At 46.7% G+C, this 20,976-nt stretch overlaps 1 protein-coding gene across 4 annotated transcripts in view; it reads right to left on the bottom strand.

Annotated features, from left to right (window-relative positions):
* DCTN1 (dynactin subunit 1) overlaps positions 1-20,976 on the bottom strand; it is a 100,408-nt gene that overhangs the window by 34,577 nt on the left and 44,855 nt on the right. For all 4 annotated transcript variants that reach the window (XM_068106396.2, XM_068106397.2, XM_068106399.2 and 1 more), the window contains 2 exons: positions 12,501-12,692; positions 12,156-12,275 (listed from right to left, as the gene is read on the bottom strand). In XM_068106396.2, the coding sequence (XP_067962497.2) occupies positions 12,156-12,275; positions 12,501-12,692 (312 nt within the window). The remainder of the gene's footprint in view (positions 1-12,155; positions 12,276-12,500; positions 12,693-20,976) is intronic.

Here is a 20,976-nt window from a genome sequence, read left to right as displayed (position 1 = left end):
ATAAATAAGGCACATCTTTTCATCCCCTCCTCCCCACAAACATCTTCGATATACTGTACTAGCAGAGGTACCCTCAACTTATGCCAAAATAATTTAGAGTTTAGCAAAAGAGAGCCAGGTAACCATGTATAATTCCAAATAATTAATCACATACAATTTAGCAGGCAATACTCTAATAATAATAATAATAATAATGATGTAATGATTAATACAAATATATATGTATATATTGTTACAGACGTGGCTTGGATGTTATTTACCGAGCGGTTTTGGTATGACCACGTCTGCACAAGTTACCCGATTATACCCGAACGTCGACTAATCGCGCTGCGCTAGGTCAATAAAGGAAAAGGACACCACGGCTGGGATTCAAATGACATGACACCCAGGGTTCAGTTCTCAAGACCTCCGGAGGAGGTTATATTAAGGCGGAAGGTTAGATTACAAGGACGAGAGGTACAGCATAGTAAGGTGGGCACTTAGACACAATCTTATATTAACCCCAACAGACGACAGATAAACGGGACAAAAGGCTGACTCACACGGGGTTTGATGGCTAGGAAAGCGGGTATCGATGGCTCAAGGTGCACTCTTGGCTCAAGGACAGGGTCGACCCGGTCCGGTCTAGAGATGCGGGGAGGTCGCAGCGCTCGGATGGCGTCTTGTCTGCTCAAGCTGGGGGCGCATCTCACGTCACGTCCGCTACGTGGCCGCGTATATCCGGCGGGGAGTGACACGCCCTCGGCTCGTTAGCTCCGCCTCGTGGAATCGGCACGTTGCTTCTCATTGGGTGCGTGCGGGGGGTTTACCAGGCTCCGCCCTTGACGAGGAGCTGACAGCCAGCCCCTTTGTGGTAACCCCGTGGAGCGCATGGTCTGGAGCGCATTGTCAATGGCGGCTAACCGAGCCGGTGTCAGGACGCACACTCCCCCCCGCGCAGCGCCGTGCCCCTCTGTTGTTGTTGTTGTTGTTTGGGGAAGAAGATGGGAGGAGGTATGGGAAAGGTCCTAAACTCACTACTGGTGCCATATAATCACATTCTGGTGCAACGAAGAGTCATAATTAATGGAAACGAGTCCTTAACTGACATAGACTAAGAATAACTAGCAAGATGTCCGAAAGTTGTCTACGTGTGATGCGGTGGACCTGGGCACGACATTTAATGGGGGAAAAAGGGGAAGGTCGGCTCTACTGATTGTTGTTTACAGACAATGGGACTAGGGAATGGGGGATTGGGGATAGTTGGGGAGTATTGGGGAAATAGGGGAATATTTACAAGCGGATATGGAGGCCAAATTCCATATTCGCAACATTGCACCCTTCTCTACCCTCGGGGCGTCCCGACCCGATAAATTTTTACCTACTTTAGTGTGGCACGCAATGTAGTTCCCTCTACTATTAACTCTACCCTGAGTGCGACAGTTTTACAGATATTCACAAATGAGTAAATATGTCCCCCTGCGACGTTGCACCCTTCTCCTCACAGAAACACACCCACAGGATAACCGAATCCGGAAAGAATTCTCAAACTAAACATACAGCCAGTAGGGAGCATTATTTACACAAGACTACGCTGATTTTTACACTACGATCCAGGACCTGTTTTTTTGGAGGAACACATGCAGATGTTATGCATAGAGAGAGCACGCATGCTAGCATCGATACACCAACCCACGAGTGCTCTGTGGCCTACGGCCTTTAATAATGTGCAGAGCACCCCTTCCAAGCATCAAGCACCACCCCATCACACAGTGAGCACCATCCGGTGCACCAATAAAGTGTTTACAAATCACCGGTGGTGTCGCAGCCGGCCGATGTTCTGCCGCTGGTCTTGCCTTCGTGTGGTGCACTTGGCCTTCCTGCCTCTTTCAAAAAATAAAGAAAGGCGCCAACCGCGTCCATTTCTATATTGTGGCCTTCAGTGGTGTCAACTAAAAGTGGTTCACCTGCATGGCATAGGTGCCACGTTGACCCATAGGTCCATCCACGGGTGGTGCTTGGCCGCAAAAGAGCTGCGGTCCATGGTGGGTGGCCACAAACATTGCGGTCCATATGGTGTATCGATCCAAGCAGCAAGCAGCGAAAGTGCAGGCCCACAACTGCGTAGCCAGCACCTCTCTCTCCTCTCTCTCTACCCCAAAGCCAGATCCTCGGAGGTGGGAGACAAAAGAAGCAGACAAGTGAGTAAGGTGGTAAGGGCGCAAAAGTGCACGCAATGCAAGGTAATGCACACTGGGGGCACATGGGAACCAGGTGAGACAGGTACGTTCCTACCGTACGCTCCCCCCCCCCCCCCACCACGTAACCTACATGGCCCCTCCCTTACCCCTTACTGTATCCACACAACACAACACTACCCATAAACATCTACTTTACAAATCAACAAACATCCCTACTGTCTTCCCCGTTCCTCCCATAAACCAAATTCGTCTTCTCTCCCTCCTAACCAATCAAATTTGCCATTTTCAACTCTCATCAAAATTTGCCATCTCCAACTGCACATCAAAATTTGCCATTACCAATTCATCATCAGTCCCTCCTAGGGAGGGAGAGATGGAATCACCCCAATGTCTCATCCACGTCGTGATGCGTCTCACAATCCACACAGCAATTTCATTTCCTGCAACAAAACAAAGAAAACACAGGTGTGGAGTCATCATCATCACCACAGGTAAGTGGCTGCGTATGGTGCGACAGGTTCATCAATCCTAACTATTTCCTAAATGACTTTAACAACTTTACACTACCCGGGGTCTCTCTCCGGCCAAACCATTGGCCCTCTTACACTATGGGTTCTAAAAACCAATTCCCATTGGCCAAACTGTGGTGCTTTTCAATTTGGGGTCTCACTCCCCCGATTCATCTCCCGGTGCCCTCGTACAATTTCTGGGCTGCGACGTGTACCTCTCCCAGTGGGTCTACCCACCTGCACACCTCCACCACTGCAGTTGCCTCCGAGCTTACCTGCTCCTTACCCTAACCTAACTACCTGGGGAAGGCCCTCTGGCACTCTCCCCACTCGGTGCCCTCTCTGGCACTGGGCTACCCGGGTCCATCCTCCGGATCCTCGGGCCCCATCCACAACTCTCCCGGCTCCCAGAGCCCACCTGCGGCCTCACCTGGCCGACATCCTCACAGTGGTGGAGTGCCCAACCAACTACACACACTAACAGGCTACACGCCCAGCCATTTCCACAACACTAATGCACCCATCCACAACACCATTCTGTCACCGCACCACAGATGCCAATATCCAATCAAAATTTACCTGTACCCTCTACCTAACACTTACACTACCCGCCCCGGGTATTCGTGAAAGGGGTCCACTCTTCCCCCATCCACACCTTCGCACCATGCACACCACTCCGTACCACTTACTCCAACTCTCTCCACACACCTGTACTTGCACACCTGTGCTCTCACACCTGGTGCCACCTGCACCCTTCTCTCCCCAAGCGCATTCGCGCTGATCCACACACTCACTACTCATACACTGCTCCACACACCTGTCCAGTTGCACACCTGTGCAATCACACCTGTTCAATTCTCACACACACAGCATCATCTCAGCTAACTACTCCCTTCTGAAACTTGCGCTTCCCAGTCGTCCCTTTAAACTATTGCGCTCCCACGTCATTATCATCCACACTAATCTACCTGCGTCCCCACTACAGGTATCAGTCACTAACTAAACTTAACGTTACCTAATGTCAATCTCTTCTAGATCCCTACAATATAACCTAACCCACCCGGGCTAGTTTCCACTGCCATCAACCCCATAAGCTATTGCTCCTTTGCCCCCACCTGTGAGGGATGACAGAGTTGCCATCCCACCACATCGGGGGTCTCTCACTACCAATTTTGCACATCCAATTTCAACAAATCAAAAATTTGCCAATCACTACCCATCATCTGCCAATCACTACTGCCAATCCCTTGCCAATCATCAAATTTTGTTTTTCTCTAATTTTGGGTCCAAAACACTAACCTCATCACCCAGTCTACTCAATAATGCCTCTCGGTGCGCCAATTCCTGTCCAAAGCCCGGCTTCGTAAAGCCAAGCAATGGATGCTGGTTGTTTTGTGCCAGCGGCTGGATGCGTCCGGCACTCGGTGCAGGGACGGGGGCTTACCCGGGCCGAGATCCCACGCATCACCTCGGCGTGGAGCCATCCAATGTCCCGATCTCGACCTGCCGGCACGTCTCAACAAAACGTGGTCGCCATAACGACCCTTCCTATCGGGCTGCCCGCTCCGCCTAGTGGAGCACGGACGCGGCCGTTCAAAGCGAGGCCCAGCACGCACCGAGGGCCCGATTCGGCTAAAAGTCGACCTAACCTCTAACCTGGTTACCGTCGATGCTTCACCTGGATTCTTACACCCCGCAGCCCGTTCCTTGCTCACACATCCAGCCGTCTCCATGCTCCTCGTACCTTTCCTTACACACCTCGGTACTCTCATTCCACTCACAGCCTTGGTCACACACCTGACCACCGAACACTTTGGCACACATTCGTTGGTCGCACACCTCACCAATACACCGCTTCGCGCCCCCTCCTCGGTCACCTCCTCTGTGACAATCACAGGTGTGCCCTCATTCGCACACCCAACCATGTGCCTCACCACCAACTCCAGCGTGCATTCCCACTCACGCTCTACCATTCCAGGTGTGCATCCTTCCATCCCAGGTGTACATCCTCGCTCACCTGTCACAACCAACTCACGCTCCGTTTCACTCTCACTACTCTCACCTCCACTCTTGACAACGCACTCTTTCCTCATGCACCTGTCCGTCACACACCTTTCTCGCGCACACCCTTGCGCACACTCTCCCGTCACACCCTCTGTAACACTTACCACACCGCGCTTCCATGTGCTCCCTCGCACACTCGCTACGACCGACTCACTCTCGCCAGCACACTCACTCCTTGGCACGCACTTTTTCCTCACACACCCCAGAGTCGGACTTTCTCGCACACCTCCTCTTTCGCACACCAGACCTGTCGCACACTTCACCAACGGCCTCTCACGAACACCCGGGTCTATCTCGACCCCCAAGCTTATTAAATCCCCTGGCGCATCATACGCACGACCATATTGGTCACCACTTACACCGGGTCCTCTTCCTCTTCGCTTCTCCTCCATCACCTGCGAATCCCTCATCTGGTTAATGAGCACATCATCACGATCCAAACACAGACTTTGGACCAATTCTTTTATCTCCTCTTTTATCTCTTTCTTATCCCCTCTCCGTCGCTTCTTAATTTCACTCATCCCTTCTTCCACTTCTTCTAATTTGTGCTTCACCTCTTTTATTCCCCGGTACGTCTCCTCAAGCTCATCCTCTAAGGCTACCTTGACCGTTTCCAGGTGCGTCCTCACCTGCCGGTCCTTCGTCTCCATTACCTCTACCACCTCGTCCAACCTCGTTGTCAGTCCCTCACGTACCATCTGACATTCCCTCTTTGTCGCTATCAAGTCGTTTTTTATGTCGTTTTGTGTCGCTTTTAAACCTCCTAATACCGCAGTGTTCCTTTGAACCTGCTCCACTAACTCCGTTTGTCCCACCGTCAGCTGCTCCACCTCCTGCGTCAGGTCCTCTATGCCCCCTTGTAACTTTACAGTCCCCTTTCTCACCTCCTTCTCCATGTGCTCCTTACAGTGCCTCACCTCCTCGCGCACTCCTCCGACCTCCTCACTCACTCCTCTTCTGATCTGCTCTCCCATCACTTGCATCTCCTGCCCAGATGCCACCCTCATCTGCTCCATTTCCTCCCTGTGAGCATCCAGTTTGGCTTCTACCCCCATTCTGACCCCCTCTATCTGCTGCCCCATTTGGTTAACTTCCCTTTCCGCTTGGTCCCTCATGTCCCTCAATTTGCCTTCCATGGTGTTTTCTAACCCCTCTAACCCTTTTTGCATCCCTTCCATTTGATTCTCTTGAGCGGCCATTCTGTTTTCTACCCTCGTTAACCCATGTTTCACTCCCTCTATCTGATTCTCTTGAGCGGCCATTCTGTTTTCTACCCCCGTTAACCCATGTTTCACTCCCTCTATCTGATTCTCTTGAGCGGCCATTCTGTTTTCTACCCCCATTAACCCATGTTTCACCCCTTCTATCCCATTGTCTAACCCCTCTAATTTCTTGTCTAATCCCTCACCGGTACCCCTCGCTTCGTCCCTCATTACCCACAATTGCTCACCCTGAGCATCCATCCGGTTCCCCATTACCCCCAATTGCTCATTCTGAGCCTCCATCCGGTTCCCCATTTGTCCCATACTGCTTTTCAAACCTCTAATTTGGTCTCCCAATTGCTCACCCATTTGTTCCATAAGGGCCCTCATTTGCAGGATAAAAAGGTTCGAATCCACCAGTGGCGCCACTACGGTCGCGGGCGTCGACGCCGCGGCCACCTCGTGCATGACAACGCTATTTTGCGACCCTGCCGCCCTCACTGCTTCGCTCTCCTCTTGTCCCTCAATTTGGTCCTGGATCGACCCTACCTCACTCTCCTCTACCGGACCCCAGCTGTCTTGGTCTGCCATAGCGCGACTTTCAAAATTCGGGTTTTTATACAACAAAACAAATTTCGGCCGTTATAATTTCGCGCGGGAAACGCGCTCCGAATCGATTCTAATTGTTACAAATTTGGGCCTAATAACGCGCGGAAAACGCGCTCCGAATCGATTCTACTTGTTACAAATTTGGGCCTAATAAATTTAGTCCCGGGTTCGAATTCCACTCCTCGACACCAATTGTTACAGACGTGGCTTGGATGTTATTTACCGAGCGGTTTTGGTATGACCACGTCTGCACAAGTTACCCGATTATACCCGAACGTCGACTAATCGCGCTGCGCTAGGTCAATAAAGGAAAAGGACACCACGGCTGGGATTCAAATGACACGACACCCAGGGTTCAGTTCTCAAGACCTCCGGAGGAGGTTATATTAAGGCGGAAGGTTAGATTACAAGGACGAGAGGTACAGCATAGTAAGGTGGGCACTTAGACACAATCTTATATTAACCCCAACAGACGACAGATAAACGGGACAAAAGGCTGACTCACACGGGGTTTGATGGCTAGGAAAGCGGGTATCGATGGCTCAAGGTGCACTCTTGGCTCAAGGACAGGGTCGACCCGGTCCGGTCTAGAGATGCGGGGAGGTCGCAGCGCTCGGATGGCGTCTTGTCTGCTCAAGCTGGGGGCGCATCTCACGTCACGTCCGCTACGTGGCCGCGTATATCCGGCGGGGAGTGACACGCCCCCGGCTCGTTAGCTCCGCCTCGTGGAATCGGCACGTTGCTTCTCATTGGGTGCGTGCGGGGGGTTTACCAGGCTCCGCCCTTGACGAGGAGCTGACAGCCAGCCCCTTTGTGGTAACCCCGTGGAGCGCATGGTCTGGAGCGCATTGTCAATGGCGGCTAACCGAGCCGGTGTCAGGACGCACACTCCCCCCCGCGCAGCGCCGTGCCCCTCTGTTGTTGTTGTTGTTGTTTGGGGAAGAAGATGGGAGGAGGTATGGGAAAGGTCCTAAACTCACTACTGGTGCCATATAATCACATTCTGGTGCAACGAAGAGTCATAATTAATGGAAACGAGTCCTTAACTGACATAGACTAAGAATAACTAGCAAGATGTCCGAAAGTTGTCTACGTGTGATGCGGTGGACCTGGGCACGACATTTAATGGGGGAAAAAGGGGAAGGTCGGCTCTACTGATTGTTGTTTACAGACAATGGGACTAGGGAATGGGGGATTGGGGATAGTTGGGGAGTATTGGGGAAATAGGGGAATATTTACAAGCGGATATGGAGGCCAAATTCCATATTCGCAACAATATATATATATAATATATATATATATATATATATATATATATATATATATATATATATATATATATATATACAGTATATACAGTATATTGTTACTGATCGCGGTTTAGATGGTATGATGGGCCGAGCGGATGGTCCAACCGCGACCGAACAGTTACTCCCCGATTAGAACCCGATTCCACCCAAACGTTGACCGGATCGCACCGCAGCTATTCAATAGGGAAAAGACAAAGGCGACGAAATGCAAAGAGGAAAAGGAATAAAACGAGAAGACGGACAGAAGAGTAATTGGATTTATTGTACACACACACACAAGCAAAAAGGAGCAATCAAGTTTATTTACAACACATAAGACGCAGGTGACACAGTGAAAATACTAGCTTATACAGACTTAATTAACCCTGGGACAGAACAAACAAAACAAACTCACGTACACAAGAAGGGTGGAAAGGCAGGAGGTGGATGGCTGGAGGGAGAGGAAGGTCCAAGGGGGTCCTGCAGCACAACCGGCGCGTTTAGCAGCCGCCGTTCCTTCACGGCCCTGCTCCAAACCGCCGTTCAGGCCCCCAAGCTGCTGTTGTGGCTGCTGTGGACGTCGCGTGCTTTGCCAGGCCTTGTCCGACTCGTCTGGTCCAAAACCTCAACTCTTTCTTGGTCCACTCACTCTTTACCACCGACTCCTCACCGCAACCAACGCAACCAACTGACCACCACCACCGACTCCTCAACGCAACCAACTGACCACCGACTCCACTGACTGACTCCTCACGACTCTCTCACTTGCTTCTTGCGTGCGCGCCTTTTATAGCGCCTCCAGCGATCAAGCCGCCGGCCTTCAGGACACGCCCATCGGTGTGCTCACCTCGGCCCTGGTTGGTCACGCGACCCTCTCGCTCCGCCCTTGATGACGACGGGCGGGCACGCCCCTCTTCCCCTCTATGACGAGGTGGAGACACGCCTTTCTTCTCCGACCCTGCCTCGTGGTCAATGGCAGTTATTGGAGGGGAGGTAATTTGGCAATCGAGGCTCGGCAATGACCAGAGGGGATGTAAAAGGGAATGGAGATTTTGGGGATGGGAATGAAAGGGGATCTATTCTCTTTCACTGGTGCAATGGAGTACTTCAATTAATGGGAGACACAGCCTTACTCTAAAACACAGAATAAGAGATAACTATCAAACAGGGGTATTCTATTATTTGGCTGATGTGTATGCTTGTGGACTAATTATGGGATGCCCTTTCACCTTTACACAGCTCCGGAGGTAGGGGGGCGCAGAATAAACAATAATAATAATAATACAGCACACAATCAAAAAAATACAGTCCTCATCTCCGCAACAATATATATATATATATATATATATATATATATATATATATATATATATATATATATATATATATATATACATATATATATATATATATACATATATATATACATGTTGTATTTCTGTCTGTAGATAGAATCGGTTTATGCATGTGCATACGCAGATTGGGCATCCTGTTGGTTTGAAAATGTTTACTGGTGGGGCCGATTCTTTCGATGGACAGACAGACAGACAAAAAATACTACTTAATATATCTAATATATAAAGCACTTTCTAACCACTGATACACTGACTGACTGATATAAATGTTCGGTAACTTCTGGGTGTCGTAGAGAACTGAAATTAGGCGTGTTTACGTTTAAAAAAACTGTAAACGCATACGTAAATAAAAAAACCAACAAAAAAAACCTCAATAAACATCTAGCATTTGAAAATTGTAATTTATATAACTGTAAACTGTGAAATAAACATGACAATGAATGAATGAATGAATTAAAAAAAGAAAAAGCATCCGTAAAATAAATAAATAAGCCTAAATTGATATCGAGCAGCAATATTGTTACCCCGCCAAAAACACGTGTGCCCCCTCATTACCTCGATTCAGCAACAGACCTCCTTGGATCCCCTCCCTTCCCCCTGCACCCTAGCCTCTCCCCCTCCCCCTCCCCTCTCACCTCCCCCTCCCTCCCCCTCCCACCTCCCCTCTCACCTCCCCCCTCCCCTCTCACCTCCCCCCTCCCCTCTCACCTCCCCCCTCCCCTCTCCTCTCTCCTCACCTCCCCCCTCTCCTCACCTCCCCCCTCCCACCCCTTCCCCCTCCCATCCCTCACCCTCCCCATCCCCCCTCTTCTCCCCTCTCCCCTGCCCCCTCCCCGCCCCCTCCCCACCCCCTCCTTGATTCAGTATACAAAAGTCTAAATCTAGCAGCAATTCTGCCTGTTGCAATCTAGCAGCAATCTAGCAGCAATTGATATCTAGCAGCAAGTTTGCCTAAATAAAGCTTCTATTTATTATGTACCTACGTACGAAGCAATGTTGGTTATTACTTACACAATGTGTAAGCATACCCCACTAGTATAGATATACATAACTAACACACACACATGCTCACACTTTTCTCAACTACCTCAATGGCCACAATTAATCCCACCTTCTTAGGGAGTCGGCCTGGGAACATTTTTGCCACAAGTCTTTGCCAGGCCCGATATTCGATAGAATATATAATTTGTTCTGGGTGCCGGCGATAACTCGAATATTCTTCACGAACGACACAGATATATTTGACGTGCACCACCTAGCACTAGTGGACAGGACACAGTTTAACCTCCTTGTGAGGATTGGTGCTGTTAAGCACCAATCCTTGCTTATAACAGGGTCCAGAATACAACCCAAACTCGACAAGAGAAGTGCGGTAAAAATGAAGCCCAATCACTACCACTGCCCAATTCTGTTAAGTTTCTCCATCTGTCACTAATGCATAAGTAAATAGATGGCCTGATTTTTTTTTCTAGAGAATAAATTGGGTCAAATTTATTTATTTTCCTTTCAATCTTCATTCAGCAAGGAAGGAAGGGCACAGAAAGAGTGAGTGGTGGCGTGGAGGGAGAGGAGGGGTGTGGGTGGTATCAGTTGCCTTGTATTGACTTCAATGTGAACTTTAAAGATGTCAAGGTACAACTGCAATTTTTAAAGAAATAGCCTCGTGGGGAACTGATGGCTATTTCCCCTTGGTTTCTGAGAAGATTACAAAATAAATTAGCTGAATTTGAGGAGAACCCCCCTTTTCAGCCTCTTATAGGGGGTGGATACAGATGGGGAGCAGAACCCCATGGGACCTCAATGTTCTTGATGTATCGTACCGAATTTGGTCCATATCGGTCATGTAGTTTGTGAGGAAGATAATTTTGAATGAATATGAGGGATTAGGGGAGGGAGCCCGTGGCCCCCTTTCCAGGCGAGATACAGCCATGGGGAGCACAACTTATGGCGAGGACATGGTCACGATACATGGCCAGTTCGGTCTGGATCCAGTTGTCGGTTTCTTAGAAAATGATTTTTGAATGAAATACCAATAGTTGGGGCAAAATCCTCTTTTCATCCCCCTTAAATGGACAGATCCGGATGGGGAGCACAACCTCACGAGACCTCACTAACCTGATGCATTGTACCAAATTGGGTTTGTATCGCTCAGGTAGTTTTGGAGAAGATGTTTTCGTGAAAATGAGGGATTCGGGAGGGGGCCCCATGGCCCTCTTCCCGGGGGATATACTACGGTGAGGAGCACAACTTAAGGTTGGGGCATAGTCGGTCCCGATGCCTCGTGGCGAGCTTGGTTTGGATCTGTCTGGCAGTTTCTGAGATGATTTTTGAATGAAATACATTATTTGGGGGCAAACACCCCCCTTTCACTCCCTTTATAAGGGGGGCATCCGGATGGGGTGAACAACCCTATGAGACTTTGCCGGCCTGATGCATCGTACAAACTTTGTACCATATGAGTGAGGTCGTTTGTGAGAACAAGATGTTTTAGTCAAATTTCTGTTTAAAATACGCCTGTAATTGTATTTTTAGGTATTTGACCTTTTCATCTTCCCCCACCCCAACCCTCTTCTTGCCCTGGCTTGATTCATCCAAATAAATGATTACAATGTTGTAAGAACCACAAATAAGATCGTTTCACATTAGCTATGCATGCATAACTAGTAAATAGTCTTGCATAAAGTAACTCAAAACAAAGGAAATTTGCACAAAAAAAAAGGAAGTAAACGAGAAAAAGTTTAATTCCGAGTCATGCTGGTATCCCAAACAAATTGAAAGTCCACATACATGTAAAAAAAACTAATAATTACAATCATGAAATTATCCAAACAATTTAAATGGTTACCTTAAAAAAATCAATTGACCTTGTGTCAGAATTGACATAAAAGCTACAGAAGTACCCCCACAGCTCCCCATCCCCATACCAATCCCATAGGAAATGGTTCACCTTGGCATGTGCCTTGGTTTCTGCAAATTTGATCTTGAAGTCGAACATCTCTGGTGGTGGTGCTTGTTGTAGCTTCTCAGAAGAAGCCTCCTGCTGACTCAGCAGTTCCCGATTCACATCCTAAAGTGATTTTAAATAATGAAACAGCATTTCATAAAAATAAAGCCAAATAAATTATGCTCAAGGAAGAAGCCTAAATATCGGTTTAAAAGACGCTCAGCTTTCATCTGGCCTGCAAAATGAACAATTGATGGTAAAACAAAGCTCAGCTTTATGAAATCAAATGTCCTCTCATTGATTAATGCAACTCAATTGAGTTGCCACGGCCTGCCCAGGCGATCTAACCTGCAAATGAGCCGTGAGCTGTCGATACTTCTGGATAGTTTGCTGAAAGTCTACTGCCATTTCCTGGGCAGCCTCGATGCGCTTTTCCGCTTCACGGGTGCGACCGTTTGCAAAGTCCAGCTGCTCCCGAAGTTCGAGCTCCGTTTCACGCGCATTCTCCTGTAGTTCGTCATTCATTTCGTTTATTGCCTCCTGTGTGGTCGAGATTTTGGAGAAACAATTTTAACATGGGACCTTCCATAATACGTCACGGGGAAGAGAAATTCCATCACATCAAAGTGGGGGAAAGGGTGGTGACCCTCCAGAAATGTATTTAGAAACAAATTGATATACAGTACTATATAAAAGCAAGGACTTGGGTTGTGCACCAATGTAATTATCACAATTAAGCAGCAAGATATTGAACAAGCGAATCACATCAAGATGTTAGCCAGGATTGAAAAACTTCCAGTCTACTATGCAAGTACTACAACTAGCCGATGCCCCTGGAAGCTATGGGATCCTAGATGGCCGAAGATGCATTCTCAGCAATTTCATGCAAATAAATAAAAGTTGTTCATATATTATAAAGCAGGTATAAGCACAAACGGGGACAGCAACATCGCTTTTCTCTTGTTGGTTATTATCTCCATATGGTGGTTTTAGAAGGTGGCACGGAGCCCTCCCAGGTCTCAAACTATTTCCCTTCGTTGTGTGTGTGTGTATGCAATATATGTATGTGATATCAATATGTGTGTATGCAATATCAGGTATGCCATGGATTTCTTTTGGGTGCCACGGAGATTTAGGGATTTTTTGATGGCATATTATGATCAGTTTTGGATGCGGTTTGCGACACAGTCCTATGTAACAGAGTGGCAGAAGTTGGAAGTGGGGATCCCGATGGGATGTACCATCTCCCCGATTTTGTTTGTGCTGGTTATGGAGTTGTTGATACGTGCGGTGAGTGGACATGGGAAAGAAGTGGAGCTAGCCCCTGGTCAGAGATTGCCAGCAATGTTTGCTTTCATGGATGACCTGACAGTTGTCCAACAATCCGCTGATGCAGCAGTAGAGGTACTGGGACGACTGGAAAGGTTGATGCGGTGGGCAAGAATGGGATTTAAAGCAAGAAAATCGAGGTATGAGATAGTGAGACGAGGAGTGGTGGATAACATGCACAGGTTTGAGCTGGGAGGGGAGGTGGTTCCATCATTGGTAGAGGCCCATGTGCAGAGTTTGGGAAGATGGTATACAGTGGAGTTGAATGATGTGGGAAGAGTGGAGGAGGTCAGAAACAAGCTTTTGAGAGGTTTGAAGAGGATTGATGGATGTGGTTTGTCAGGTAAGTTGAAGGTATGGTGTTTGAAGTTTGGGTTGATGCCATGAGTATTGTGGCCATTGATACAACATACAACAACATGCATTTTGAAGGCCATTTTCCCTGCTAGAGCGGGGGTTAGCCTTGCGGTCCCCATGACAATCTTCTCCATTTTGCCCTATTTTCTGCATCTCTCCTTGTTAACCCCCTTCCCCGCATTTCTTCTTCCACCATCTTTAGCCAAGTCTTTCTCGGTCTTCCCCGTCTTCTACTTCCTTCTACATTCATTTCCATCACTCTTCTCAACCAGTCACTTTCATCCTTCCTCAACACATGACCAAACCATCTCAACCTGTTCCTCTTCACAGCATCAATCACAGGCTCTATTCCCATCATCTTTCGCAATTCATCATTTGTCTTCCTCTCTCTCAACGATACTCCACACATCCGTCGAACCATTCGCATTTCCACCCTTTCCAACCTTCGTTGCTGCTCTACGTTCATTACCCATGTCTCGCTCCCATAAATCATAACACTTCTCACACATGCAGCATACACCTTTCCCTTCAGCTTCAACGACACTCCCCTCATCATCAGCATGCCACTCAATTCCCGAAACTTCTTCCATGCACATCTCACTCGAGCAACCGTTGCCGAGTCTGATCCACCTTCTCCATTCAGCATGTCTCCGAGGCAGCAAAATGTTTTCACACCTTCCAGCTTCACGCCGTCTCCAAGATCCAACTCAACATTTCCTCCATCTGCAGCTCCCTCTGTGCACACCTTACATTTGAATGTAGCTGCCACACTGGTTAATGACCCTCTCAGACCACTACATTTTTGATGAACCCACTCAGCGCACATTGTACATTGAATGGAGTTCACTCCGACACCCTTCCTGCACACAGCACAGGGCCACTTCCCAGTTCTTTCCACCTCACCACATGCTTTACCACTTGCCATCACCTTCGTCTTTCTGATATTCACCTTCAGACCTTTTGTCTCCATACATTCCTTCCACGTGTTCAGCTTTTCCTTCAGTCCATCCATACTTTCCGCAATCAACACCAGATCATCTGCATACAACAACTCCCACGGTAAACCCTCCTTTACGTTCTGAGCCAGCACCTCCATCACAGCTACAAATAGTAGTGGACTTAGAACCGACCCCTGATGCACTCCCACCTTCACCTCAAACTCACCACTGTTCCCGTCCTTCGTCCTTACAGCTGTATGTGCTCTTTTGTACATTGCATTCACTACTCTGATCAACCATTCCTCCACTCCTAACTTCCTCAATGCCCATGTCAATACTTTGCGTGGAACCCGATCGAATGCTTTCTCCAGATCAACAAACCCAAGAAACAACTTCTTCCTCTTCTCCATGTACTTCTCCTGCAACTGCCTCACAATGAAAAGCGCGTCTGTCGTTCCTCTTCCTGGCATAAATCCAAACTGCATTTCGTCGATCTTCACTTTCTTCCTTATCCTCCTCTCCAACACCCTTTCCAATACCTTCATTCCATGCTCCAATAACTTTATCGCTCGGTACGAGCCACACTCCAGGGGGTCACCTTTCCCCTTGTATAGAGGGACGAGGGTACTCAGTTCCCAATTCACTGGAATGCGGCCTTCTTTCACCACCAGATTACAGATCTCTGTCATTCTCTTCACACCCCAACTTCCTGCTGCCTTCAACATATCTCCCACAACTCCCGTCGGCCCTCCCGCTTTTCTACCCTTCATTGCTTTTATCGCTTCCTCAACTTCCTTCTCAGTTATCTTCTCTGCCGGTCCTAAAACTGGGTTACTCTCTATGTTGCCATCCCATTCATTCTCTGTATTCAACAGCATTTCCATATATCTTTTCCATCTTCCTTTAATTCCATCTGGGTCGACAACGATTTGTCCCACTTCATCCTTCAAGCAGCTCACCCCCATCACATCACACCTCTCTTTCGCTATCTGCTTTGCAATCCTGAATACTGCTTTCTGACCCTCTTCCGAATCCAAGCGTTCTCCGAACATTTTCCTACATGCCTCCTGCGCCTTTGCTACCTCTTTCTTTGCAGCCTTCTTGACTGCCTTATAACTTTCATGCTCTGCTGTTTCTGCTCCCGTACCCTTCGCCTTCTGCCACTCCTTGAACTTCTTCCTCTTCTCGTCAATCCTCTTTCCAACTTCATCATCCCACCACCATGTTTCCGAGTGCCTCGGTGGTCCTTTTGTCCATCCACATACCTCACCAACGGCTCCCAACAGACTAGCTTTCATTGACATCCAACCACTTTCAAGCTCAACCACATCATCCTCGACCCTACTCAGCCTCTCTTTTAATGCCTCCCTTACTGTCACCTCTTTCAACCTCCACACCTTCATTCTCGGTTGGTACTTCACCCGCCGAGCTCTCCTCGCACCTTTCACCCTTACGTCGCAGACAACCAAGTGGTGCTGTGAAACAGCCTCCTCCCCCGGGATCACCTTTGTGTCTCGGAGGTGCCCCCTATCTCGCCTACGCACCATCAGGTAGTCAATGGTTGTCGTCGACCCACCTGACGTGTATGTAACAAGCTTATTATCCTCTTTCTGGAACTGAGTATTACAAATCAACAAATCAGCTCCATCAGCAAACTCCAAAATCCTTTCACCTTCTCCATTTCTCACACCATATCCATAACCCCCATGAACTCCGTCAAAACCATCCATACTCCTTCCCACATGTCCATTTAGGTCTCCTCCTACCACAACAACTTCCTCATCTTTCACGTTTTCCATCAGCTTCTCTATCGCACACCAGAACTTGTCCTTCTCTTCATCGCTTCGACCAACCTGCGGAGCATATCCCGAGATGACGTTCACCAAGAGCTTTCCAATCATCATTTTCACCATCATCAACCTATCACTCACTCTAGTCACACTCACCACACTGTCTACAAACTCCTCAGAAAACAGGACACCAACACCATTCACGCCCTCCGGGCACCCTTGCCACACAAACTTGTATTTCTGTCCCTGCCTACCCTTCACCATTCTCACACCACTTCCCTTCCATCTCGTCTCTTGCACACAACATATGTCCACTCTTCTTCTGACCAATACTTCCACCACTTCTCCTGATCTCCCTGTCATTGTCCCTACATTCCATGTCCCAAACCTCAGAAACCGATCTCCACTTCGGGCTGTACCCTGCCCACATGTAGTTGTAATTGTCATGGTTCTCTTTTTGAGGCAATGTTTTTTGTTTTTTTTTCTGGCCGGATGCCCTTCCTGACGCCAACCCTCTTAGTCGCCTCTTACGACACGCAGGGAAACGACGTACCTATTCTTATCCAGGGTACACACTGGGAAACGTTTAAAACATGGAAATCCTGGGGGGGGGGGGGGGGGGGAGGAGGAGGGGAATCACGGCTGCGGTTTAAACATATTTAAATAGATATTTAAACAAAACCATGAAAACAATCTGGGAAAAGTCTCTAAGTGAGAACGTGGATTTGAGAAAGCAGGAGCAGAGGTGAAAGAACAAACGAGATATAGGGGGCGGGGCACAAGTCGAGATGAGGACGCCGCACGAGACACCAGGCCGCACGAGGCGCGAACAAAGAAACGACTAATTACACACAAATTTGCAACAACTACAAAACCAAAACCAAATAGAAACACACAACACATACACAACAAAATACGCAGCGGAAATTTGACAAAGAAACGAACGGGAAAACACTCAAACTTTGATGCCGTGGAGAGATCGAAGCAAGCCCCGTCGCTCGAGGGACCGGAAGCGGAGGCTTGTGGCCATTGATGATGTATGATATTGCAATTTGGCATGTAGAGAGGATGGAGGTTGTGGTGAGTGGGTTTGTGAGGAGGTGGTTGGGAGTGCCACGCTGTTTGACGAACATTGCCTTTTATGGTCAGGGTAGAAAACTCCAGTTTCCCTTGACATCATTAACTGAGGAGTTTAAGGTGGTGAGGGTGCGGGAGTTCATGATGTTGCGGGATTCAAGTGATGCAGTGGTAAAGAATGCTCTCCCAGAGAAGAAGGGAATACGGAAGTGGAATGCAAGAGCAGAGGTGGACGAGATGGAGGAGCGGTTGCAACAGAAGGAGGTCATGGGGATGGCACAGCATGGGAAGCATGGCTTGGGGTGGATGGAGCATGAGCGATGGGGAAAGGCATGTGTGACAGAGAGGAGGAAGATGGTTGAGAGGGAGTTGAGAAGAAAGGAAGAGGAGGGGAGATATGTGAAAGCAGTCGGTCAGGCACAGCAAGGTGCTTGGACTAAGTGGGAAGGTGTGCGGGTGAGGATATTGAAGTGGCAAGAGATTTGGAGGATGGAGCCAATATTGTTGAATTTCCTGTTGCGGGCAACGTATGATGTGCTTCCTTCACCAGTAAACTTGAGATTGTGGGGGTTGTTGCAGGAGGAGAGATGTTATTTGTGTGGAGGTGTGGGAACGGTGCAGCATGCACTGAGTGCATGCTCAGTAGCATTGGCAGCAGGAAGATACAGGTGGCGACCTGATCAGGTGCTGGCGGTGGTTGTGCAGATGGTGCAACAAGAGGTGCTGAGATCGAGAGAGAGAAGAGTGGAGAAGGAGACTGATGGGGGAGAGGTGTGGTTTGTCAAAGAGGGCCAAGTGGAAAGAGGTGGAAAGAGGAGGAGGAGGTGGAAAGCAAGAGGGCTGTCAGATGCTTGTGATTGGCAGGTGGTGGCAGACCTAAAGCCACAATTGGTATTCCCAGAGGAGATCTGTGTGACGAGGTTGCGGCCTGACATTGTCATTTGGTCAAGTGCAACAAGACAGGTCATCTTAGGGGAGTTGTCGGTACCTTGGGAAGAGAACATGGAGGAGGTGCACGAGAGGAAGAGAGGAAAGTACAGTGAGCTGGAGGCAGAGTGCCGGGAGAAGGGTTGGCGCGTTTCGTGTCAGCCATTTGAGGTGGGGTGTAGAGGGTATATTGGCAATTCCTTTTCTGGATTTCTTGCTAGGCTGGGAGTGTGTGGGACAGAAAGAAGGAGGATGTGTGACAAGGTGGCCCAGGTTGCCTTGAAAGGCTCATTTTGGATATGGAGGAAGTTTATGGAGGCATGTCGAATGGTGTAGGTTGGTTGTGTGTGTTTTTTGTTTTTGTTTTTTTTGTTTTTTTGTTACCATTATTACTTCTTATTTTGTGTATATGAGTGAGTGGGTGAGGGTGTGTGTTTTTGCATGAATTAATTTTTGCATGACTGTGTTTTTGTGTGTTGAGTGGTGTATGATGTAAGTGTAGGTGGTTGTTTGGTTGGTGTTCTGTATGTTTGTGTGTGTATGGGTTGTGTATGTGTGTGTATGAATTATCTGGTGTGTTTTGTTGGTTGAGTGGTGAAGGGTATAAAGGTGGGTGTTTGAGTGTTCCACCATGTTGTTTGGTGCTGTGGATTCTGGATGTGGAGGTGGTGTTGTTGTTGTCGTTGTTGTTGTTGTTGTTCGCACTGGCTGGGGGGTGGGGGTATGTACGCATCCAGATGCAGTTGCTGCATGTGGATGTGTACGTGCCCCCTGCTGGCCCACCTTAGCTGACCCGTATCGAGGTTGAAGGCGCCGAAACGGGATGATGCTGAGGACCTCGACTGAGGACCCGTCAGAGCGGCACACTTGTGACCAGGTGTGTTTTGAACCTTATATATATATATATATACACAATATATATATATATACATACATATATATATATACATATACATATATATATACATAAACATATATATACACATACATATATATACATATACATATACATAAACATATATAACACATACATATATATACATATATATATATATATACATACATATATATAATATTACATATATACCATACATACATATATATATATATATATACATATATATACATACATACATATATATACATACATATATTATACATACATATATATACATACATATATTACATACATACATATATATACATACATACATATATATATACATACATACATATATATATACATACATACATATATACATATATATATACATACATACATATATACAATATATATATAGCATACATATATATATATACATTATATATATACATATATATACATATATATATACATATATAATACATATATATACATATATATACATATATATACATATATAATACATATATATACATATATATACATATATATACATATATATACATATATATATATATACATATATATACATATATATACATATATATACATATATATACATATATATACATATATATACATATATATACATATATACATATTTACATATATACATATATATACATATATATACAATATATATACATATATATACATATATATACATATAAATACATATATATACATATATATACATATATGTATATATATATATATATATATATTATATATTTATATATATATATATATATATATATATATAATACATACATACATATATATATACATATTACATATATATATGATATAATATAACAAATATCATGAAACATTTACATTTTGTATTCCATTGTATAATTTAAATAAACATAAATGCAAATTTCGCATGTGGAAAAAGTAAGTTCACCCCTACATTTATCACTACTTCAAATACCTAAAATTAGAATCAGGTGCACCAGTTCAGGTGCAAATGATTAGAACATCGTTAAGAGAGGATCTTGGAGGAACCTGTCTTGTTTAAATCTCAGACATTTAGTTTGGTTTGCTCTTTGTTGTTGAAGTGTGCGGAATCACCATGCCTAGATCAAAAGAGCTCTCTGAGGCCTTCAGAAAGAAGGTTATAGATGCCTACGAGTCTGGGAAGGGATTTAAAAAGATCTCCAAACTATTTGAAATCAATCATTCGACTGTCCGGAAGATCATCTACAAGTGGAGAAGATTCCAAACAACTGCCAACTTGTTCAGGCCAGGCCGCCCCAGCAAGTTCAACCCGAGAGCAGACCGCAAGAAGCTGAAAGAAGTCTCTAAGAACCCGAGAATGTCATCACGGGACCTACAGGTAGCTCTTGCCACTGTTGATGTCAAAGTGCACGAGTCTACCATTAGAAAGAGGCTGCACAAATTTGATCTACATGGGAGGTGTGCCAGGAGGAAACCTTTGCTGTCCAGAAAGAACATCAGGG

The sequence above is a fragment of the Myxine glutinosa genome, chromosome 2 (assembly GCF_964187855.1).
Source record: "Myxine glutinosa chromosome 2, kmMyxGlut1.1, whole genome shotgun sequence".
NCBI lineage: Eukaryota > Metazoa > Chordata > Myxini > Myxiniformes > Myxinidae > Myxine > Myxine glutinosa.
Note: the sequence above shows the minus strand (reverse complement) of the source record. Positions and strands in the feature narration are given on the sequence as shown.